At 36.7% G+C, this 26,229-nt stretch overlaps 1 protein-coding gene and 1 pseudogene across 1 annotated transcript; both read left to right on the top strand.

Moving 5' to 3' along the window:
- The first annotated feature begins 238 nt into the window (after positions 1-238).
- On the top strand, positions 239-3,973 carry LOC126626943 (uncharacterized). Its single transcript, XM_050296349.1, has 9 exons — positions 239-513; positions 660-924; positions 1,514-1,615; positions 1,717-1,799; positions 1,986-2,102; positions 2,272-2,374; positions 2,457-3,063; positions 3,182-3,381; positions 3,586-3,973. Exons 1-9 carry the CDS (start codon positions 389-391, stop codon positions 3,700-3,702), a joined length of 1,719 nt encoding a protein of 572 aa, XP_050152306.1. The 5' UTR covers positions 239-388; the 3' UTR covers positions 3,703-3,973.
- A 619-nt stretch (positions 3,974-4,592) lies between these two features.
- Positions 4,593-26,229, top strand: part of LOC126626952 (uncharacterized) — a 107,066-nt pseudogene continuing 85,429 nt past the window's right edge.

The raw sequence follows: 26,229 nt of genomic DNA, 5'->3' as shown, positions 1-26,229 counted from the left end.
CCTAACGTTTTTTAGAACATTGATAATTACAACTATTTAAAGCTTTATTTTAATAAGAAAATAACATTTGACAATTCAGTTAGAGGAATATGAAATGACATAAGACTTTAAATCACCACATCAGCCATTACTTTTAATTTGACCATTAACTCATCTATAGTTAAACACGCACAATTAAACCGACCTGAAATATTTGAAAGAGACTGAACAAACAATAAGTTGTAATTAGACTGGAATTAAGGCTCTCGTAATTTGCAAATTTTGCATTTGATTTTCCCCCTCCCTCCAATTCCATCTTCTTCCCGCTCAGTTGGCTCCACGCAGGGCCCTCCAAAACCATGACACAAATAAATCTCAAATCCGAAACCCTAGATTAGAGACCAGAGAGATGGCCAATGCAGATTCCCACAATTTTACCAAAACAATCTGCTCAATCTGCTACGAAGACCTCAAGCCCACTTCTGAGGATCTCCAATCCATCTCCATCTGCGGCCATGTCTTCCACGAGCTCTGGTCTATCTCTCTCTCCTCTCTTTTCTTTCTCGCTCTCTCTACATGTATATATGTATTCAATTTGTGTATGTTTGTTTAATCTCAATGTATGCATTTGTTCGGAAATTGATGTTTAATACGGCGACGTCTTGGGTGTGAAACCCTAGTCTACAACAGTGGTTCGAGTACTCTGCGAGGACGAAGAAGTACACTTGCCCGGTGTGCAAACAAAATTGCAAGCAAAAGGATGCCGGCCGGCTTTATTTTCAGTCGGTGGGGGACGCGGCGGATGCGACTCAGAGGCCGATTAGCAAATGCGAGGAAGATCCCCAGGTGTTGCGTCGAGAGGTGAAAAGGTTGGAGGTGGCGGAGCTGGGAATTCGTTTGGCTTTCGATCTTCAGGGGAAGGAGCTTAAGGAGCTCAAAGAGGAGGTATTGGATTGTCATTGTGCTTTGTTGGGTGTGTAAGAAATTGGGGGAAATCAAATAAGAGATTTGGATTAGGACTTTGGTTAATTGGTCTCCTACTACTTGAAATGGTAACACATTTGGGTTGGTTTTTCGATTACTTTTTGGAATTGAAGTAAAGAAATAAATCACAAAAATTATAATATCAGTTAGAGAGTTGAATTTGAATGTTTGATGATTTGTAACTTGGCAGTATTCTGTGATTCGATAGGATAGTTCGGCTTAATGAAGGTATTTATAACAATCGAAACATAATCCATAATCGGAAGGAATATTTTAGACGATATTGTTGGAAAAGGTAGAATATAGAGAAGGTTTGATATTTTAGTTTCTGGTATTTTCGTAGAGAAAGAGGAACCTTTCATAGGAGCCGTGATTTAAATTCTTTGGTAATCGAATTGAAGGTTATGAAGGTATGGTTTATTTTCTTTGCTGATGAAAGGTCAGGGATGATAGAAATATTTGGACTCTGGATCTTCAGTGATATATTTTGTGCAGTATAGAAGCTTTGCTTCTTATTAATGTGGTTCTCATGAGGAGATATTTCTGTCAGCTTTGTCAATGTAAGGAGGTGGCACAGAAAGAAGTTGTCTTGAAAAATGAAGCCTTGAAACAACAAGCATACATGCAGCTACAGCTTACGATGAAAACTGAGGTAAACTATCAACTGTAGTTCGTAGTTAAGTATATATTTTGTAGTGATGAGTGATTAATAAGAAATAAATTTTGATGAAATTTTGTTCAACTTTTTCATAGGCTCTTGATAAATCGACTATGGAGCGTTTGAGGTTGCAAGAAAGAAACATGGCATTGGCCAAAGAGCTTGCAGCATTCAAACTGTGAGTAAATCTTCACTATGGGCTGTAGTTTCAAGTGGTCATTACCATTTTGTTATTCAGAATGATTTGCACATGACTTACTCAACCCTACACATGCTACACCCAAGGCTAGTTTAGGCAATCGAGTCTCTTAAGTACTTGTTCTCTTCTCTGTTCCTGAAATGGTTACGTGGTTTGCAATTATAGGGTATCTGATCTAGATCTGGATGAAGATGAGGTTTCAAAGCTTTCCACTCTTGGTAATGGTGCCAACACCAAAGACACGATAGATATTCTTAGAAAGTCCTTGGAGATGAGTAAAAGGTCAGCCATGCAAATGTTATCTTGAAATTTACTTTTATGGATGGAGCATTTCCTTGAGTGTTTCTGTCTCAAGTAAAATTAAACAGCGGTCACCTTGCATTTCATCCTCGTATACTTTTTTCTCTCTGATGTTTTAATTTGCATTTTTTGCTGTGCATGCTTCTAATAGGAATTACAAAGAATTGATAAACAAATACAATGGTCTTGCACGAGAAGCTCGTGAGAGCAAAAAACTGGAGCAGGAGGCTAAAGAAAAGATTAAAAAAATGAAGGTAAGTTTGTGATGAGATGATCTTGATTGAATTTCAGTCCATGAGAGGAACTTGATTTAGTGATTTTTTTGGCCATTATCAGACAAGGGTACAAGAAATGGAGATGGTTGTCGAAGTAAAAGATAATGAAATTTTGAGGGCTTTAAAAGCTTCAAAGACAACTCGGGGTGAAGGAATTATGCAGAATGGTGAAAGATGTAACACTAATTCAGTGTCTGTCAACAATTCATCAGAAGTTCAAAGAAAACATCCGTATGCACCCATTGGTAAGTTGGATAGAATTGAAAAATTGGAAAATGATTTACTGTGTCATAGGAAAACAGAAAACTCAAACTTCACTGACCATATGGATTTAAGCTGTACTAAAGATGGTACAAGCACCACTGTTCATGATAAAGTAAGAGATGCCTACTCTTTAGGAGATAAAGGTGCTTCAAAACTTTCTACAGCTAAGCGTGGACTTTCAAATCCCAAATTGAAAGAACCAACCTATGAGGATGTTGTTAACCAGAAGTGCACTCGGTTGAGGTCAGATGCAGTTTCTGATACTAGGAAAGAAACTCCTACTTGTAACAATACTGCCAGGACTCCTGCTGCCGATGTTGTGATTCTGGATGATGTTGAACAAGATCAACCCATGTTTAACATTAGAAAGGAGTCTCCTGTCCCACAACCACTTCCCGGAACAGGTATTGATGCAGTTTTTTGAGTTTACTGAGCAAGATATCATGAAATGAGTAACATTTTTCTGAAGATGTAGTAGATGAGGATTTAATTTTGTTTTTGTTATTTCTCTTCAAAATACAGGGGATGTATGTTTTTCTGGTGGCTTGCTTGGGCCTGATGGAACAAACAGGTTTTTAGGTAAATGGTGCAAGCGGGGTCTGAACAAGGGATCAGAATCAAGGCAAAACCCAAGTGCGGATTCTGGTAATTTGATTGCTGTAGGAGCTGACGGAAGAGGTGGAAGAATCAAAGTTCTTAGATCACTGAATCATTCAACAGTGGTGGGTTCATGTGCTTGTTTTCATTCTATTTATTGTCATTTTGATTTTTGGTACTCTTATCAAGTTTCCTTTCTAATTGAGTTGTTTGATCGTTTTTGCCCATGGACAAAAATTTTCACATCTCGAAATATTTGTACCTACTCAAGAGTGATTCACTCGATGTTGTTAGAAATGTTAAACATGTAGATATGTTTACTTTTGCAGGATAATAAGGAGAATGCACCGGGGACAAAGCGCTTCAAGTCGGGGTCTAAAGCAAATAGTGTGCAGTCCCAAGGGTGCTTGCAAATAGAACACTTCTTTGGGAGGGTTGGTAGATGATCAAGCATTCAAAGGTGCGTCTACTTACGGGTTTGCAATGTTGAGATGTATGATTTTGTTGTGGAGGCTTGGAGTTAGGAGAGAAAGCAAAAATTCCTGTGAATTGTGAAGAGTAACAAATGGTTGAAGCAAATGGCATTTTCTACTTCCTGTTTATGAAGAGCCATTTTGTTGTATTGTATATAATTTATATGATTGGCTACTATTTTTGTCGCTCAAAATATTATTGGCTACTATTGAAGTTTAGAGGAAAGAAATGTCTTTGTACAAAGTTGAGAGTTCACCAAGTTACATATCATTTTTCACAAGTGAGCGGTTGATTAGTTGAATTTCAATCATTGTTTACTCTCTTCTTATGCTTAGGGGAGGAAAGCTCTATATTACTTACAAAGCGTGTGCAAGAATGAAACAAATGTGTTAGATTTTGGTATGCCATACCTAAAAAATCAATTATTGGATTAACCCGAGGTTATTTATTGCAGACTCATTTTTCGTTTAAGCTAAGTAAACATGCTATTGATGCAATGACTCATTTGGTTTGAAACAACCAATGAATGTTAAAGAGGTTTGTAGTTCAAATGATTAAGAACACTTACCTTTAAAATTTAAAACGAAAGTTTCGAGTTGGATTCTTCATTCTGCATTCCATGGAACCTGAGTGGTTTATACCAATGTTTGTCATGTTGTACATTAAAAAAATAGATTATTCAATCGGAAAAAAAATATACCGGAATTTAAGCTAATAGAAATTTAAGTAATTTTGAAAGCCATGGGATGAAATCTAAGGGCTAAAATTAAGACGGCCATTTTGCAAAAATCTGAAATAAAGTAAAGAGTGGGGTGCATTTCTGTAGATTTTGAAAAAAAAAAAAAAATTAAAAATTAAAAACCATCCCGCTTAATTCGCTTAATTTTTAAAAATTCGCTCCATTTTCCCGAGAAAATATGAGAGAGGGATAAACGACGAAACCCCATTGAAAGGTTAGAGAGTAGAGAGTCGATAGAGAATGGTGCATTGCGGCCGCGGCGGCGGCGAAGGCGACGGCCTTACCAAAACCATTTGCTCACTCTGCTGCAAAGACTTCGATCCCGTTGTCGAGGACCTCCAAGTCATCTCAATCTGCGGCCATGTCTTCCACGAGCTCTGGTCTCTCTCTCTCTCCCTCTCACTCCTCTGTATATATGCAATTTCATTTTTCTGTCTCTAATTTCTATGTTTGGCTGGAACCAATTGCTTAAACGCTGCGTTTTGTGTGCAAAAACCCTAGTCTGCAAGAGTCGTTCGGATACTATGCGACCAAAAAGAGGAACAGTTGCCCGGTTTGCAAACAGAGTTGCAACCTGAACGACGTTGTCCGGGTTTATTTTCAATGGGCGGATCCGAATCTCAGTCAGAGTCAGAATCAGAGGTCGAGTGTCGAATGCGAGGAAGACTCCGAGGCGCTGCGGCAAGAGGTGAGGAGGTTGGAGGCCGTGGCGCTAGGGCTTGCTTCGGATTTGGAGCTCAAGGAGGAGGAGCTCAAATTGGTCAAAGAAGAGGTATTGTAGTTTATTCGATTCACACTATGCTCGGTTTGGTTCCTGAGAAAATATGGAACCCCCCAAAAAAAATTAGGGTTTTCTATTTGATTTGGATTTACATATTTTGGGTAGTCCTTTTTTTTATTTTATTCTTTTAGTGTTGGGAATTGGAGAAGGGAATTAAGCAAAACAAGTATAACTCGAGTGATGAATTTGGTTGAGGATATGAAGAGTTGTCGAAAACCCCAAATTGGCTTTTGTGTGGAACCTCAATCTGAATAATAAGAAAGTTTCAAACTTTAGTTTCTGGAATACTTTCTGTTTTAGCAAAACAGACACCTCTGATACTAGCGTAGACCCTTCACTGCAAAAGAAAATCAAGAGAAGGTGGTGAGGTTATGATTGATTTCTTTGCCAAGGAAAGGAAGGGATTTGGAGGAGGGGGGTAATAGAAATATCAAAATGTTGGATTGGATATACAGTGATTTGTTTCGTGCAAGATCATAAGAGCTTGCTTTGCCTTTGTGTGTTTTTTACGTTGCAAGTCTTCTTTCAGCTTTGTCAATCCAAGGTGCAGGCAAGGATAGAAGTTGCATTAAAGAATGAAGCCTTGAAACAGCGTACATCTACGCAACAGCAGCTTCAAATGAAATCTGAGGTAAACTAATAGCTGTCTTATACTTTAAAATAATGCTCATTACAAGTGCCTTCGCCCATGAGCGGTAGGTCTCGGGTTCGAGACTTGGGAGCAGCCTCTCCATAAATGGGGGTAAGGCTAGCCGACATTCACCTCTCCCAGACCCTGCGTAAAGCGGAAGCCTTGTGTACTGGGTACGACCTTTTTTATTTATAAGAAAAAGAAGCTGATGAAATTTCGGTTAAATTTTTCGTAGGAATTTGATAAATTGACTTTGGAGTGTTTAAGGTTGCGAGAAAGAAATAAGGCATTGGACAAAGAGCTTGCAGTGGTCAAATTGTGAGTGTTTTTGCATTATGAACAAGTAGTTTCCTAATGGTTATTACTATCTTGTTTGAGAAAGATTTGACATATGACTTCCCTCAACCCCGCACATGCTTCGCTCCTTGAGCCAATGCCCTAGGGCTAGTATAGGTTGTTACATCTCTCTGTTACATGTTTCCTTTTCTGCTCCTAACATGGTTATGTGTTGCAATCCAGGGTATCTGATCTAGATCTGGATAAAGAGGAGGTCTCAAAGCTTGCCACTTTTGGTGATGGGGCCAACAACAAAGACACAATAGATGTTTTAAGCATTTCCGTGGCAATGTCTAATAGGTCAGCCGTTTAAATCTTATTTTGAACTACAGTTAATTTAATGGATGGAGAAAACAGTTTGACATTTGCTATAGTGTTTCTATCTCAAATAACATTTAAGCATCGTCTCTTCATTTCCATTATGTATACTTTGTTATCACTCTCATGTTTTAGTATGTTTTTATTGTGACACCTACTTCTCATAGGAGTTGCAAGGAATGGATGAACAAATGTGATCTTCTTGAACGAAAAGAAGCTCGTTACAGTAAAAAACTAGAGAAGGCTAAAAGAAAGATAAATAAGTGGAAGGTGAGTTTGTAATGAGACGATCTTAAGTGAATCTCATTTGATGAGTTGTTCCTGATTTATGATTTTTTTGGTCAATATCAGACGAAGGCACAAGATTTGGAGACTGCTGTTGAAGTAAAGAGTACTGAACTTTTGAAGGCTTTAAAAGCTTTAAAGAAAGCTTCAAAGAAAGCTGGAGGTGAATGGGTTATTCAGAATGGTTTAAATTTCAAGTCTAATTCACTCTCTCAACAATTCATCAAAAGATAAAAATAAAATAAAAAACATTCGGATGAATCCCCCATATACCCTAACTAGAACCGGAAGCTTGTAAAATTATCATATAGGAAAATAGAAAACTTCAATTTCACTAACCATATGACTGTAATTTGTACTAAAGATTGCACAAGTATCAGTGCTAATGGTAATGTAAGAGATGAGTATTCTTTAATAGATGACAATGCTTCAAAGTATTTCTACAACCATGCATGTACCTTCAAATCCTGATTTGAAAAACCAAACCTGTGAGGATGTTGCTAAGCATAAGTGTTCTTGGTTAATGTCAGTGGCAGCTGCTGAAACAAAGAAAGAAACTTCAGTCCATGGGCTAAGGAATCTGGCTGAGTCGCTGGGTTTATCAACTGGTACATGTAATGATCCTGCCAAGACTCCAGCTTCTGATATTGCTGAAGTTGTGATTATTGACGACGATGAACAAGTTCAACCGACGCTGAACATCAAAAGGGAATGTCGTGTTCCACAACCACTTCCCAGACCAGGTATATTATAGATGCATTTTGGGTTTAGTTGGCCAATACATCATGAAATGAGTACATTTACCTGAAGAACATTAGAAGATGAAATTTAACTTTGCTTTGATTTCCTTTTTTAAAAATGCAGGGGATGTGTGTTTTTCTAGTGGCTTGCTCGGCCCTGATGGCACAAACAGGTATTTAGGTAAATGGTGCAAGCGGAGGAATCAGAATGGATCGGCAATAACGCAAGATCCAATACCTATGAGCTGATGGAAGAGGAGGTAAAATCAAAGTTCCAAAATCTCCTAATCAATTATGATAGCGGGTTTACGTGCTGGTGTTCACTCGATTAATTTTTGCCTAAAATGCTTTTTCAGACCAATAGCATCTGTTCTTAATCAGATAACCTATTCTTTTTTGCCAGAGTTAATCAGCTTTCCTTTTACAAGCGCTAAGAATGTAGGTCTGTTTTACTTTTGCAGGATTAAAAGAACTAAATCACTTGAAAACGAAGAGGTGCAAGTACGGATCCAAAGACATAGATTGCAGGACTAAGAGGAGAACTAAATCACTTGGAAAAAGAACAGTTGCAATTTGTTTCTTGAGATGAAAATGTAGTGTCTTTGTACAAAGGTCCTCCAAGTTTGTGCATGTGGTGTATTTTGGGGCAGTTGCTACTTCAATTTTGCAGACAAACATGTCGACGAAGTTTGACGGTGAAATTCTTCCTTTTCTCTTGCTCTCTTTTGTGGTCTTAAGACTAGTTTTAAACATTAATGTAAATTCTATCTCCATGCATTAGTGAGAAATGAAGTTTCCAATACTTGTGATTGCAATTGCATACATGAATTATGGATGACAGAGGCTTGTGGCATCAGCTATTTATGTTTTTTAATTATTTTTTTGAAATTTGGCTATGAGCAATTATGCACGTCATATTTTACCGTAAAAAGTACTTGGCTCCTTACGCTTTCTTTTAGACAAATAAAAATTCGACATATGTTCTTCGAAGGTAAGGAAGATTTTTCTTTGGTTTAGGCAGGGCTGGTTGGGAATGGTTGAGAAGATGCATGAATGTCTTACAACCTTGGATTACTTTTTGTCAGGGAAACTGATACTGACATCGGATAAATTCAACAATTTTAACGTTACTTTCGTTCGGATTGAAAATTTGGAGAACAAATATTGAAATTGTTGCTGGGTCCAGGTGGGGTGAAACAAAGGACCTAGCCCTACCGTAGTTGAATTGCTCAAAGCAAAATACAGCCCGCTGTTTCTGGAGTTTTTACTGCACATCCTAATTGTGGGCGGCTACAACAAAAGCATATAAACGGGGGGTTGTAGTTTTGGAATTTGGAAGGGATTTTTCTCTAGTTGTTTGGGAGTATCGAAGACTGGTTTTCTTTGCCGTTAGATTTTTTTCATAAAACGATATATTTAGATTAGGGGACGAGAGAAATTAACTAGTTTCGAACTCGTCATCTATGAGATCAAGCCTAAGACTTTTTCATTTATAAGTTAAAAAGAATATTACTACACTGTAAAATCTTTAGTTTAAAACACAAAAATCAAAACCTAACAGTTAGAAAGTCCAAAGTAGAGGATGCTCTGGAGCATTTTATACTTCAAAGCATCGTAGAGTTCTTAGGTTTGGAATTGTCTCTACACATCTATTTTTACCTCCGGTATACTTTCCTTTTCTTTTCTAACAATTTGATTGAACAAATCAAAATAAAATTAAGAAGTAAACGTGTGTCCAAATGAGCAAACCACATGGTACTAAAACACAATTAATCTTCTCTTTATTCTAGTTGTTAGGCAATTAAACGAGAATATGAATGAAATTGATGGTTGAAAAACTTTAGAATCAATTTCAGTATTTAACCATTGAATGCAATAAAATATAAATTTAAGGGTGTACTGATAGGAGTATATTTATGCGACTTAGTTAGCTTGTTTCTTGGCATTTATGTTGTTAGTTCGTAGTTATATTAGTATTTTAAGCTATTTTCGTGTGTTTGTAGGTCCAAATGGTTAATGTGGCAAAGAAGTGCATTTTGGAGCATTTTGGAGCATTTTGGAGCATTTTTGGGCATGGAATGGATAACATATGCTTGGAGCAAAAGGAATGGACGAAATTTGAAGTTTGTGCATCATCCTCTCCCTATAAATAACCATTTTAGCACACTCATCTCACCCAACACATTCACCTACCTCTACATTCACTCATTTCACCCAACACATTCACTCATTACAACCACCCAACACATTCACCTACCACTATATCCACTCATTTCAACCACCCAATACATTCACCTACCACTACATCCACTCATTATCACCACCCACTACATCCTCTCCCTAGCCTATAAATATATCCATTCAAAGACACATTCAGGGGGATAGTTTAGGGAGAAGCGAGGAAGACACATTCTGCCGCAAGGCAGAGTCTTTTCTTCTAAACCATTATACACATTCCCACAACAAAAACACAATTCCATGCACCTTCATTTCCCTTTCCTTGCCATGACTTCCATCCAACCTAAACACATTCAACCATTCCTCCATACAAACAAACCTTCAAACACTCACCAACACCTTGTGCCGTAGCAAAGGAAGGGAAGGAAAGTGCTTGGACGTGCTTGCTGTCCAACTTGGATCGTTGGAGCGTTTAGGTGTTTTCTTTCTTTTGTTTCTAATGTTTAAATTCATTTCCTTTCGTTTTGTTGTAAATATGAGTGGCTAAACCCCTCTTGGCTAAGGGTGATTTCAAAGCCATATTATGTGTGCAATATAATTTGATAAATTCCAGTTATGAATTCTTGAATCGTGAATGCAATTGGCTTAACTATTTGATTGATAACTTATTTGTATTCGTTAATTAAGGGTCGACACTTAATTGGAATGCATAAATTCGTTGCTAGAATATAAGGAAGTTTCACATAATCGTTACAAACTTATATTCACATGTAGTGAAGGTCGGTTATAAACGATCGCGTTAAATTCAATTCCTAGCATGAGTGATATGATGTCATAGTTGCAAGTGCTTTGTCAATGCTTATGATTTTCATTAAACGTAATGATCTTTGATTGTATCTCTATTATGATGTCATGTAGGGAACTTTAGAAGAATGTTTTGGGTTGTCGAATGATGTCATCCAATCCAATAAAACAAGGAAAATCTGAGAGTTAACTAGTGATGTCACGGTTAATTTGGAGCATTGTCATTCATAATTCAATGAAGTAGTAACTAGAAATCGAGTTATTTGCATAAATGTCATGTGTGGAGAAAAAGCTTCTAGCTATCCCATCCATCATCTTATTTCTCAAATTTGTTTTACAATCTGTCTAGTTTTTCATACTTGTTTGTTTGTTTCAACTTCATCCAAAACTCAACCCCCCTTTACTTTAGTGTGTCTAATTAGTTAGAATCTGTTTTAATTTGTGTTTTTAAATGTTTTGATTCAAGTAAAAGTCAATTTTCGTCCAAAGTCATTCCTAGTGTTTAGTTTAAGTTTATTTAGTTGTTCTAAGCTGGTTTGAGTATTTTAAGTTTGCTTTGAGTCTTGTGAGTCTTGTTAAGTATTTTTAAGTTTAGTTTTATGTTTTTGAGTCAGTTTAGAGGTTATTAGCAAGCCCTCCTAATCCCCGGTCCATAACGATCCCTACTTATACTTATGCTACAGTTGTCAAAAGAGGGTTAAATTTGTGTGTTAAGATAATTTTCGCATCATGTACCCTAAAGGCCCATGATAAAAAATTTGGGACATTGGACTCGAACCAAACAATGAAATGATCATTCTAACAATTTTGAGAATTCTTCGAGGCACATTAAAAATGCACATTTAAGTTTAACATCAGAACAAGAATTAAATTAAAAATTGAACGGCTTTCATTCACATGTGCACTTTGATGTTCAAGAACGGATAGAGAATCCTTATAGATTTTTTTTCTACACGTTTGTAGTAGGATTTATGACTTATTTAAGTATGCTTTGAATTCTCTTTCATGCATTTCATGGAATGGAGGGTCTGAGATTCATGAGGTGTGGGAAGTTGTGGAATTTATTGTAGTCATGCATAAACTGAATACAGAAAATTATGTCGAGTTTTCGATAGAATTAACTTGTTATATACATCATGCATAAAATGTCTTTGTTACTTTCCTTGTATAATGATTTGTTTGAAAGTACTTTTAAAATGATTGAAAGTGCTTTTCGTAAAATTGATTTTGGGTTCCAAATGCACTTTAAGTGCTTTTTGGAAGAAGCACTAAATCTTCCATGAAGCACATAAAGTGATTTTTCAAGATTTACTTGGATTTTTACTAAGGATTGGTTCAAAAATATTTTAACTAAAAATGTCTTCAATCATTTTAAAGCACTTTCAAACGAGCCATAAGTCAGCATGTCACTATCCCGATGTCCACTAGACATTGAGGATCCCCATCCCTATTTTTTAGAGGAATGAAATTTTCATTCCCACTCCTATGTTGGAATTTTGAACCAAACAATGGAATGCATATTCTTAAAATATAACTCCATTCCATTAATCATGCCAACTAAGCGTCACAATATGTTAATTACTTGTTTGTATATGAATCACAATGACTTTTTTTAAAAATATATTTATTAAATGCATTACAAATTGTGTATTTCCTTAACATATCTTTTATTTTTCACAACTAAGATTCTACAATTTGATCATGTTTCTGAAGTTTAGGAACTGTTGATGCTTTTGGTATTAGGGAGTGCTAGCAGCCTTCTCAAATTCATAGTAGAGATTTACAATCAAATCCATATAACAGAAATTAACTTAATTAAGGCAACGTGGAAGGTAATTTTGAGTTTTATATTGTAAAATGATGACTTTTGAATTTCAGGAAGGCAAAATGGAATAAAAATTGAGTTTCAGAAGGCAAAGTGAAGCGAATTTTAAGTTTTAGAGAGTAAAGTAGCATACTTTTAGTTACAGGGGGGCAAAATGAGACTAAAACTGAGTTTCATGAGACTTAGCTATAAATAACCTCAACGTTATCACTCATCCTCATGCTACATGTATTCCATTAGCACGTAACACTAAAAATATATATTTTTTTTGCTGACAAACAAAATTTTAAATTGTACTAACAAAGAAATAAAGCTAGGAAATTTTTAATACATAGTTCTGAGTATTAATAGAGTATACATGACATCAGAAGAAGTAAAAAAGTTGTTAACATTTCTCTTGGTATTAGTTTTAGCTATGGAATTGACTTTTTTATTTTTTATTTTTTTAATAACAATGACCAATTGATAAGACCTCTTCTTCCTCCAGTCAATGGTTAAGCTTGCTTTGCAAGAAACTTTAAATTTCCCTCTCAAATGCACGTGTCAAGAATGTAAGCTTAAAGACTTTTGAATTAAGAATAATTTGTAATATTGATAGCAACAAAACAACAATAAAAGGTAATGGAAGACAGCCAGACATGCGGGTCCAATTGAACACCCACATTAAGATTGCAAATCCTTTCCTAGGCAGACCAATATTTAAGTCAAGTCCAAAAGCCACCGTAAGAAATTATACTTGTCTCTTTGACTATTTAGGGTTTCCAAAAACCCTAGATACATCTTTCTTTTAGGTTTACAGAAACATGAACAAAAAGAAAAACAATTCGAATTGTTTGGTAATCTGTTTACAAATCTAGATTATGTTCTTAAATATATAGTCAAGTAAATCCATCCTAAAAAGAAAACCAAGTGATCTCCTACGATTACAGAATCCTTAAAAAAATCCTTTTGCTACATTTTTAAGAATTGACACGAATTCTCTAAATTCCCAACTAGCTAGTAATTAATCTACCTTTACACTCAAAGTCATGTTGTTAATTCTCACTTCCTAAATATCATTTGTATAAAAATAGGTTGAATAATACGTTTGAAGATAAAACTATATTGATAACTAGTCTCTCTAACATGTATTGTAACAAACTCGCGCGCGAGACATTTTATCATAAGTGCTTCGTGCAATGTATACTTTCCGTATGTATGCTTCCAAAAGTCTATCAAACCGCCTTTGATGGATTTTTGATAAAATAGTTACGAGCAAATCAAGCTTATAGTAATAAGTTGCATAAAGAAGGTTGGCATACCTAATTAAAATGGTACAGAGTAATGTCGTGTTCCACAACCACTTCCCAGACCAGGTATATTATAGATGCATTTTGGGTTTAGTTGGGCAATACATCATGAAATGAGTTACATTTACCTGAAGAACATAAGAAGATGGAATTTAACTTTGCTTCGGTTTCCTTTTTAAAAATGCAGGGGATGTGTGTTTTTCTAGTGGCTTGCTCGGCCCTGATGGCACAAACAGGTATTTAGGTAAGTGGTGCAAGCGGAGGCATAAGAATGGATCGGCAATAACGCAAAATCCAATACCTATGAGCTGATGGAAGAGGAGGTAGAATCAAAGTTCCGAAATCTCCTAATCAATTATGATAGTGGGTTTATGTTCTGGTGTTCACTCAATTAATTTTTGCCTAAAATGCTTTTTCCGACCAATAGCATCTGTTCTTAATCAGATAACCTATAGTTTTTTTTTGCCAGAGTTAATCAGCTTTCCTTTTACAAGCGCTAAGAATGTACGTCTGTTTTACTTTTGCAGGATTAAAAGAAGAACTAATTCACTTGAAAACAAAGAGGTGCAAGTACGGATCCAAAGACATAGATTGCAGGACCAAGAGGAGAACTAAATCACTTGGAAAAAGAACAGTTGCAATTTGTTTCTTGAGTTGAAAATGTAGTGTCTTTGTACAAAGTAAAGGAAAACTGAAGGCAAAGGTATAGCAGGTTGATGAATTGTATAAGCTCGACTCAATCTAGAGTGAGTATTCATTCACTTCTTTATATAGAGTTACAAATGATAAGGTTGTTACACTTGATAAACATTTGAATCAGAAAGATAAATACAAACGGTTTGAATTAGATACAAACATATTTGAGAGAGTTGTGCGGATAATGGACTGTGTTGTTATGATCCTTTCGGTTGTAGATTGCAGCGGGAAGGTTGTGGTTGAATTGGTGGTGCTGACGTGGACCTTTCTTTAGGGTTTGGAGATTTATCCGAACTAGGTTTATCACGCCCCCGCAAGCTGACGGGGCGTTGACGACAGGAAGCTTGGAGATAAGATAATGGAAGCAGACAGAGGACAAACCCTTGGTTAAAAAATCGGCAATTTGGTCTGTGGTAGCCACATAACCAACTTCTATTTCCTTGCGAATGACCTTGTCCCGGATGTAGTGATAATCCACTTCAACATGGCGCATGTGAGCTTGATAAACGGGATTGGAAGCAACAGCAATGGCGCTGATATTGTCACACCAGAGACGAGGTGGCTGTAATGGAAGATATAAATCACGGAATAGATTGCGAAACCATGAAAGATGGGCAGAAGTATAGGCAAGTTGACGATACTCCGCCTCTGTGCTAGACCGTGAGACTCCACGTTGCTTTTTCGAACTCCAGGAAATTAAATTATCGCCAAGAAATATGCAGTGACCGCCAGTGGAACGACGGTTATCAGGGTCGCCAGCGTAGTCAGTGTCAGCGAAGGCAGTTAGAGTGAGGGGACTGGGTTTGTAGATTAAGCCATGATCATGTGTGCCTTTCAAATATCGTAAGATGCGTTTGACTGCAGCCCAATGTGCAGTAGTTGGAGAGTGCATGAACTGACACACTTGGTTGACAGCGTAAGCAATATCAGGACGTGTAAATAGAAGGTATTGAAGGGCGCCCACAACACTGCGAAAAGAAGATCCATCTGAGAGAGGCTCACCATCATATAAACTCAAGCGTTTACCACTGGGAACTGGCGTTGAGATGGGCTTGGCGTCAGCCATATTAGTTTTCTGTAGAAGCTCCAAAATATACTTGGATTGAGTGAGATAGAAGGCAGAAGGCGTCCGGGAAACCTCCATCCCCAAGAAGTAGTGTAAGGGCCCAAGATCTTTCATTGCAAAATGAGTACTAAGCTGCGTGATAAACTGAGACAAGTGAGCATTGTTGTTCCCTGTGATTAAAATGTCATCCACATAGATGAGAAGATAAATGATTGTTGAGCCATCAAAATAGGTGAAGAGAGACGAGTCAGCTTGGGAAGCAGTGAAGCCCAAGTCTTCTAGTTTCTGGGAAAAACATTGAAACCAAGCACGGGGTGCTTGTTTCAAACCGTATAGGGACCTTCGAAGTCGACACACATGAGAGGGAAACTGTGGATCAATGAACCCTGCAGGTTGGCGCATATAAACTTCCTCATTCAACGTGCCATGAAGGAAGGCATTTTGAACATCAAGCTGGCGGATAGGCCACTGAAAGTGAAGAACAATAGAGAGAATGAGTCGAATGGTGGCATGTGTGACCACCGGACTGAAGGTTTCGCAGAAATCAATGCCTTCTTGCTGATGAAAGCCATTGGCAACTAGTCTAGCTTTAAAACGCTCGATGGAACCATCAGAGTTCTTTTTTATGCGATACACCCATTTATTAGGTAACACGTTCATAGAAGACTTGTAGGGTACCAAAGTCCAAGTGTCGGTACGCTGTAAAGCGTTGAATTCATTTGCCATTGCTTGGCGCCATTGGGGAGACTTATTGGCCTGTGAGAAACATATGGGATCAACCAAAGTATTAGTAACGTTAGTGATGCAAGCATATCTGGGATTTGGTTTTCGAATTCCTTGTTGACCACGCGTGATCATGGGATGAGTGGATGGAACAGTATGAGAAGTGGTGTTGGCAAGTTCAATATTCACGTGAGTAGTGGGAGTTGGTGGGTGAGAATGAGAGTCTGGGGTAGATGATGGAAGGGTAGGATGGGAAGCCGGGGTAGGTAGCGGTAGGGAGTGAGGGAGAGAAGGGGTAGGGTGCAGGTGAGAGGGTGAGGTGGCGACAATTGGTGTTTGAATGGAAGGAGGGGTCCGTGGGGTCGAATGTGGTTGGGTGTAATGGAAGGTATCAATGTCCAGGACATGGTCCAACTGACTAGGGTTTGACAAGGTCGGAGTAGCAAGTGCTTTATATGGAAAACTCTTTTCATTGAAAACGACATGACGAGACAGAAAAGACTTGCCAGTGGTAGGATCATAACATTTATAACCTTGATAATTTAATGAGTATCCTAAGAAAATGCATTGTTTTGATCGAAACTTAAGTTTAGTATCAGTATATGGACGTAAATAGGGAAAACAAGCACAACCAAATACTTTGAGAAAATCATACTGGGGTGATTTTGAAAACAGTTATTGGAAAGGAGAGACGCCATTCTAGATTTTGGTGGGAAGACGATTAATGAGATAATTTGCAGTTTGAAAAGCGTCATCCCAGAAAGTGTGAGGAAGAGACGCATGAGCAAGTAAAGTTAAGCCAATTTCAACAAGATGACGATGTTTGCGTTCCGCGAGACCGTTTTGCTTGGGATGATGAGGAAAACTGAGTCTATGATGAATGCCATGTTGAGAGAAAAGGTGTTTAAAAGAGGAATTGACAAACTCTCCTCCACCATCAGATTGAAAAAATTTAATTTTGGTGTTGAACATATTTTCTGCAGCTTTTTAAAATTAACAAAGGTTTGAAAAACATCAGATTTTAACTTTAAAGGATAGAGCCATGCATAACGAGAAAAGTCATCCACAAAAACAACATAATACTTGTAACCATTAATTGAATAAGAAGGAGAAATCCATACATCTGAATGTATTAATTCCAAAGGAAATGATGATTGGGAAGAAGATAAATTAAATGGCAACTTATGACTTTTGCCAAGGGGACATGATGAACAAAAGTCGTAGGTTGCATTACCAGTTAAAGGTAATTTATTTTGGGAAATTAGATTACGCAAAACAGAAACTGCAGGGTGACCTAACCTAGAATGCCAAATAGCATCCGACACTCTAACACCGACAAATGCAGAGACTCCATGGTTGACCACAGAAGAACTTGAAAATGGATAAAAACCATTTTTACTCCGACCTTGCAAAAGCATCTTCCCCATTTGAAGGTCTTGAACACGATAGGAATTGGGATATAAGGTCAGTGAACAATGGTTGTCTTTGGTAAATTGATTGATGGAAATAACATTAGTAGAAGCATTAGGGCAGTGAAGGGTGTTGGGAAGGGTAGATGAGTGATTGGGTGTGTGAATAAAATAAGTGCCAACATGAGAAATGTGCAAACCTGATCCATCCACCACACCATTAACATTGTCAGTGCCATTGTAGGGACGAGGATTCGAAACCTGATTCAAATCATTGGTGATATGTGCATTGGCTCCAGAGTCAAAAAGCCAGTTTTGAATGCCAGAGGGAGAGGCAGATGCCGGAGACGGTGCAGCAGCAGCATAAGCTTGGAGATGTGGAGCAGGAACACGTCCTTCATAGGCCATATTGAGGCGATTGAAACAATCAATTACAGAATGGCCGTGACGACGACATATTTGGCATTGGATACGGCCACCAGATTGGGTTGGAGAAGGAGGAGCACCAAGAACGCCATCATGAGGTTGTCGGGGTAGAGAAGCATGGTGTTCCTGGCCTTGAGGACGAGGAGGAAACTGGCCATGGCCGCCATTGAAGTGACCACGGCCTCCTCGAGGAGCACCGCAACCACGGGAAGGTCTTGAACGACCTCTTCCAGCAGCAAGGGCAGTGGGCCCATTTTCAAACACAGTATGAAGCTTTTGACGTCTCTCTGCACCAAGAAGAAGAGCCTCCAAGGCACTGTAAGTGATGGCCTCATCCCGTGCTTGTGCAGAAGCAACAGTACTCTCATAAGCAAGCTCAACATTATTTAAAATAATGGCAACAAGATCAGAGTCAGTCACAGGAGAACCAGAGAGGGAGAGAGTGTCAGCAAGACAATTAATGCGATCAAGAAACTCAGCAATAGAGGAATCACCACGATGGGTATTCATAAGCTCACTACGCAATTGGAGGAGGCGGCCAGTAGATTGAGAAGCATACCTGTCACGTAAACAAGTCCATGCAGAAAGAGAACTTGTCTTACCAATAAGAGAGGCAAGAACTGTGGGATGAACCGAACTGTTGATCCAAGAGAGAACCATAGCATCTTGCTGAATCCATGCATCAAAGTCAGGATTGACTTTATCAGTGAGTTGGCCGGCATCATCCTTCAAAAAGGCAGGAGGACATGGGTTGGTTCCATCGACAAAAGACACCAGATTCCTGCTGCGAAGCAAGGGCAACATCTGGGCATGCCATAGGGGATAGTTGGTACGATCCAACTTTATAGTCAGAAAGTTGGAAGCATTTGGAAGAGAGGGAATAACAATGGGATTTGAGGGACTTGAACTGGACGCCATGAGAGAGAAAAAAAAAATAAAGCTTTTGGTCGTTAGACTGTCAGCTCTGAGATACCATAAAGGAAAACTGAAGGCAAAGGTATAGCAGGTTGATGAATTGTATAAGCTCGACTCAATCTAGAGTGAGTATTCATTCACTTCTTTATATAGAGTTACAAATGATAAGGTTGTTACACTTGATAAACATTTGAATCAGAAAGATAAATACAAACGGTTTGAATTAGATACAAACATATTTGAGAGAGTTGTGCGGATAATGGACTGTGTTGTTATGATCATTTCGGTTGCAGATTGCAGCGGGAAGGTTGTGGTTGAATTGGTGGTGCTGACGTGGACCTTTCTTTAGGGTTTGGAGATTTATCCGAACTAGGTTTATCACAAAGGTCCTCCCAGTTTGTACATGTGGTGTATTTTGGGGCAGTTGCTACTTCAATTTTGCAGACAAACATGTCGATGAATTTTGACGGTGAAATTCTTCCTTTTCTCTTGCTCTCTTTTGTGGTCTTAAGACTAGTTTTAAACATTAATGTAAATTCTATCTTCATGCATTAGTGAGAAATTAAGTTTTCAATACTTGTGATTACAATTGCATACATGAATTATGGATGACAGAGGCTTGTGGCATCATCTATTTATGTTTTTTAATTATTTTTTGAAATTTGGCCATGAGCAATTATGCACGTCATATTTTACCGTGAAAAGTACTTGGCTCCTTACGCTTTCTTTCAAACAAATCAAAATTCAACATATGATCTTCCTCGACTGTAAGGAAGATTTTTCTTTGGTTTAGGCAGGCCTGGTTGGGAATAGTTGAGAAGATGCATGAATGTCTTACAACCTTGGATTACTTTTTGTCAGGGAAACTGATGTTAGATTAAATATAGAAATATGGAGAATAATCCGAATAATGACTTTGAGGTACGACTTGAATCGTTTCCTTAAAGTGTTATTTGCTCCCACTCGAATGAGTTTGCTAAAGGATTCTTGGCAAATCACTTCCAGAATACAACAAAGTATGGAATATTCGATTAGCAAAACCAAATTATATTCCCTTAGAAATAACTAGAAAGAAATTGTATGAACGTGATGAAGAGAGAAAAGAGAGCAAAGAAATTATGTAGACAACAAATTTCTGAATGATCATTTTCTACTAATGTTACCACTATATATAGAGAGAATTACACCCTTTAGACACATCCTTTGATTTGAGTAAGTCCTTTCACCATGGGATACAACACATTGCATCATTATGTCCAATGGACATATCTAATACAAACACAAATTACCCAAAGATCATATATGTTGTAAAACATGCAGCAACCGTTGGGTATTAGCAAAAGGTTACAATGCTAATTTGAAAAGATATAATTGTTGGGTCAATGACCCAACTTCCCGTCAAACATTCCCATATATATATATAAAATATATTATTATATATATATTTTTAAAATATTCAACAATCCTTCCCTATTTGAAAAATATATAGAAAATGATATTACAACTCTCTTTATAATTATCACAAGCATACCGATATAATCATGCATACAATAAAGGTGTCTTTCGAATTAAACCTTTAATTAGTGTAAGTAATTCAAAGTTATAACGAATGCGATGGTGACCTAAGTTTAAACCACCTATTCTTATGTTAAAACCGGAATCACTACACACATGATTATGTCTTATTTCTTTAAAGAAATTTCTGAACCAATTAAGCACTATTATGGCCTTGTGCTTCATCCTGGTTTCATAAACATTTACAAGAGAAGACCCAACTCTTGGTAGAAGCGGCACCACTTCTTATGTTCATATAGGTGAGGTTCATTCTCATGTCCCTGCTACTATAGACATAACTACAAATAACCTCATTAAGAGATAAAACTCATCCTCCTAAACGTAGCAGTCTTGCACTAATCATCCTGGAATGAGCTATATAATAATTTTCAGTGCTTACACAACCACTTAACAATAACTTGTTATTACCCATTAAACTTTTAAACTAGTGATGTTCTAGACAAAGTCGGGTTACCATTATTGGTGGCTAATTTTCAGTAAAGGGTTTTAGCCCCATTCCACTAGATGTACTAACTACCAAAGCTCTTGAAAGTGCTTTCGTTAACGGATCCGCCAAGTTATTACTTGATTTAACATAAACAATATTAATAACTCCATCAGTTATTAATTGCTTGACATATTCATGTCTCAAGCTAATATGTCTAGATTTTCCATTGTATACCTTATTGTATGCTCTAGACAAAGTAGCCTCACTATCACAGTATAAAGAAATGGATGGCATTGGTTGTGGCCACAACTCTATTTCCAATAACAAATTTCTAATCCATTCCGCTTCTTTACCTGCTGCTGCTAATGCTATAAATTCAGATTCCATAGTTGAATGTGCTATACATGTTTGCTTCTTCGAAGCCCAAGAAATTGCTCCTCCGACAATTGTAAAAATCCACCCTGATGTAGACTTATTATCATTAGCACTTATTATCCAACTTGCATCTGAATATCCTTCAAGTACTGCTGGAAACTCAGAGTAAGTTAAACTCAGGTTAATAGTTCTTTTAAGATAACCAAAAATTCTATTTATTGCTTTCCAATGAGCAGTACCTGGATGACTAGTGTATCTAGAAAGTTTGCTTACTGCAAATGCGATATCTGGTCTGGTACAATGCATGGCATACATTAAACTTCTGATTACACTAGCATACTCAAGCTGTGCAACAGACCTACCAGAATCATTAAGCAAAGTTTCACTATGGTCATAAGGGGTATTTGCTTCTTTTATTTGTAGATACTTAAACTTAAGAAGCAATTTTTCTATATAATGTGACTGACACAAAGCGTAACCCCCACTATGCTTCTTTACTTTAATTCCCAAGATAGTATCTACTTCATTCAAATCCTTCATCTTGAATTTTGAATTTAGATACTCTTTAGTTTCAGATACACCTTTCATGTTTGTACCAAAAATAAGCAAGTCGTCGACATATAAACATATAACAACACCATATTCATTTGTGAATTTAGAGTATATGCATTTATCAGCACTGTTATGTCTAAATCCATATGATAAAATGACAAAATCAAACTTTTCATGCCATTGTTTTGGTGCTTGCTTCAATCCATATAATGACTTTACTAATTTACAAACCTTCTTTTCATTCCCAGGAAGAACAAACCCTTCTGGTTGTTCCATATAGACTTCTTCATCTAAATCACCATTTAAAAATGTTGTTTTCACATCCATTTGATGCACATGCAAATTATATAAAGATGCCAATGCAAACAATATTCTAATTGATGTGAGCTTAGCTACTGGTGCATATGTATCGAAATAGTCTACTCCTTTTTTCTGCTTAAAACCTTTAGCAACTAGCCTGGCTTTAAATGTCTGAATAGACCCGTTTGTATTGTATTTTCTTCTAAATACCCACTTACAACCTATTGCTTTTGATCCTTGGGGCAAGTCTACTAAAACCCATGTCTGATTAGATATTAATGATTCAAATTCATCATCTATAGCCTCTTTCCAAAAGGCCGCATCTCTTGAAGTCAATGCTTCGCTTAGACTTTTAGGATCATCCTCAACATTCAACAATATGGGTATTTTCTTAAGAACCTTTATTCTATTTCCTTCGACTAAAATACAATAGATTGAGATGAAATAAAATCAGAGCCTAGAGTCTTTTCTTTTCTTACCCTTTGGCTTTTCCTTGGTTCATTAACAGTTTCAGACTGTTTTCTTTTCTCACCTTGAGATTGACTAGTAGACGGATTAGAGAAATGTGTTTGATCATTCTCTTTTCCAGACACTGAGTAGTCATTATAGAATTTATTTTCTATAAATTCGAGATCTCTAGACTCAACTATTGTGTTCGAGTCTAAATTAAGCAACCTATATGCCTTTGAATTTTCTGCATATCCTACAAATATGCTTTTAATTCCTCTTGGACCCAACTTGGATCTCTTAGGATCGAGTGCCTTATAAAAAGCTACACAACTCCATACTATCAAATATGACAAATTTGGTTTTCTTCCTTTCCAAATTTCATATGGTGACACATGTGTCTTCATAGATGTAATTCTATTGTGTATATGGCATGCAGTAAACAATGCTTCACCCCATAAATATTTTGGAGTATTAGCATTAATCATCATAGAATTAATCATTTCAGTGAGTGTTCTATTTTTTTTTTCTGCCAAACCATTTTGTTGTGGTGTATAAGGTGCAGTTCTTTGATGTACAACACCATGCTCTTCACAAAAAATATCAAATTCATGTGAAAAATATTCACCACCTCTATCACTACGAAGACATTTAATTTTCCTTCCCTTTTGGTTTTCAACTTCAACCTTATAGCGCTTAAAGCACTCAAAAGCTTCATCTTTATTAGACAATAAATAAACATAAGTAAATTTAGAACAATCATCTATAAATGTGATAAAATATCTTTTTCCTCCTCTTGTTAAAACACCATTAAATTCACATATGTCAGAATGTATTAAGTCTAATAAATTTGTATTTCTTTCGGTAGTTGGAAAAGGTTTCTTAGTCATTTTCGCTTGAATACATGTTTCACATTTATCATTATAATCATCATTGCAAGTAATAAAACCAAGTGTGCGCATGTATTTTAAAGATCTAAAATTTATATGTGCTAAACGTAAATGCCATAAATGAGAGGAAGATTCAACAATATAAACAGAAGAATTCACTTTATTATTGATACTTAGTTTGAACATCCCATCACAAGAATATCCCTTCCCAACAAACATCCCATTTTTCGACATTATTAACTTGTCGGACTCTAAAACAGTCTTTATACCGTTCTTACATAATAAATTTGCAGACACAAGATTCTTTCTAATTTTTGGAACATGCAGTACATTAAGCAACGTCAATTTCTTCCCAGAAGTAAATTGAAGTTCAACGGTTCCTTTTCCTAGAACTTTGGTGGAATTATGATTCCCCATTAAAACTTCTTGATTGTCCGTTGATGCTTCATATGTCTTGAATTGTGCCTTGTTATTGCACAAATGTATAGTAGCCCCTGAGTCGAGCCACCAATCGGAGGATTTTATTACCGATGTCATATTCAGTTCGGTAATCATGCCAATATGCATCATTGATACCATTGCAACAATGTTATCAATTCCAGAGTTTTCCACCATATTTGCGCTATTGGTCTTATTGGCATATTCCTCACTTGCTTTTCTGTGTCTACAATCACGAATGTAATGGCCTTTCTTTCCACAATGGTAGCATACACCATTTGCATTCTTTTGATTGTTGTTGGAATTTGTCTTCTTAAACTTCTCTTTGTCAATTTTGACTTTGAAGTTCTTTTTATATTTGTTTCCTTCGACAATGTGAACTTTAGAGAAATCTTGATTTGCAAAATTCTTATCACGTTTTCGAGTTTCCTCTTCAATTTGAATACCCTTTTGCAAATTCTCTAAACCAATATCTTCCACCATGTGTAGAAGTTTCTTTCTATAGTTATTCCATGTTTGGGGTAATTTTGCCATAATAGCCCCAACTATCATAGGATCCGGAATAACTATTTTAAGTTCACGAAGCTTTGAGACCAAGACCAATAATTCATGAACTTGGTCTAGGATGGGTTTGTTATCAAACATAGTGAATTCATAATATTTGAACATTAAAAATTTATCGGTACCTTTTTTTTCCGTTGTGTACTTGTGTTCAAGTGCTTCCCAAATTTCCTTTGGAGATTGAATGTGTGCATACAGGTCATATAAACGATCAGATAATGTGCCCAAGATGTGTCCTCGACATACCAATTCATCTTCTTCACGCTTCTTTCAATCGGCAACTATATTGTCCGAGTCTTTGTCACTTGGTTCACGAATAGGCTCCAATTTCGGGTCCAACACATATATGACATTTAGAACAGTAAGCATGAAACGCATCTTGTCCTTCCATCGGGTGAAATTTGATCCATCAAATTTGTCTAACTTGTAGACATCTTGGTTGATAATCTTTAAAGCCATGTTATCAGATTTGTTATCCATAACGAAAATAACACTTTAAGATTGTTAGATTAAATATAGAAATATGGAGAATAATCCGAATAATGACTTTGAGGTACGACTTGAATCGTTTCCTTAAAGTGTTATTTGCCCCCACTCGAATGAGTTTGCTAAAGGATTCTTGGCAAATCACTTCCAGGATACAACAAAGTATGGAATATTCGATTAGCAAAACCAAATTATATTCCCTTAGAAATAACTAGAAAGAAATTGTATGAATGTGATGAAGAGAGAAAAGAGAGCAAAGAAATTATGTAGACAACAAATTTCTGAATGATCCTTTTCTACTAATGTTACCACTATATATAGAGAGAATTACACCCTTTAGACACATCATTTGATTTGAGTATGTCCTTTCACCATGGGATACAACACATTGCATCATTATGTCCAATGAACATATCTAATACAAACACCAATTACCCAAAGATCATATATGTTGTAAAACATGCAGCAACCGTTGGGTATTAGCAAAAGGTTACAATGCTAATTTGAAAAGATATAATTGTTGGGTCAATGACCCAACTTCCCGTCAAACATTCCCATATATATATATATATATATATATATATATATATATATATATATATAAATATATTATTATATATATATTTTTAAAATATTCAACAACTGATACTGACATCGGATAAATTCAACCATTTTAACGTTACTTTCGTTCGAATTGAAAATTTGGAGAGCAAATATTGAAATTGTTGCTGGGTCCTGGTGGGGTGAAACAAAGGGCCTAGCCCCTGACGTAGTTGGAATGCTCAAAGAAAAATACAGCCCGCTGTTTCTGGAGTTTTTACTGCACATCCCTAATTGTGGGGGGCTACAACAAAAGCATATATAAACGGGGGGTTGTGGTTTTGGAATTTGGAAGGCATTTTTCTCTAGTTGTCTGGGAGTATCGAAGACTGGTTTTCTTTGCCATTAGATTTGTTTATACAACGATATATTTAGATTAAGGGACGAGAGAAATTAATTAGTTTTGAAACTCGTCATTCATGAGATTCAAATCTAAAACTTTTCATTTATAAATGAAAAACAATATTACTAAACTATAAAATCTTTAGCTAAAAACACAAAAATCAAAACCTAACAGTTAGAGAGTCCAAAGTAAAGGATACTCTGGAGCATTCTATACTCCAAAACATCTATTTTTACCTCTTGTATACTTTCTTTTTCTTTTCTAATCATTGAATTAAACAAATCAAAAGAAAATTAAGAAGTGGACGCGTGTCCAAAAGAGCAAACCACATAGTAATTAACCTT

Source organism: Malus sylvestris, chromosome 1 (assembly GCF_916048215.2).
Source record: "Malus sylvestris chromosome 1, drMalSylv7.2, whole genome shotgun sequence".
NCBI lineage: Eukaryota > Viridiplantae > Streptophyta > Magnoliopsida > Rosales > Rosaceae > Malus > Malus sylvestris.
This window is presented reverse-complemented; position numbering and strand designations above follow the sequence as displayed.

Bases quoted from the DNA above. Each gene is read 5' to 3' on its own strand.
- LOC126626943 (XM_050296349.1), top strand. From the start codon at position 389: ATGGCCAATGCAGATTCCCACAATTTTACCAAAACAATCTGCTCAATC. The intron at 2,375-2,456 runs GTAAGTTTGTGA...GGCCATTATCAG, and splicing joins AAAAGATTAAAAAAATGAAG to ACAAGGGTACAAGAAATGGA. The intron at 3,064-3,181 runs GTATTGATGCAG...TTCAAAATACAG, and splicing joins ACAACCACTTCCCGGAACAG to GGGATGTATGTTTTTCTGGT.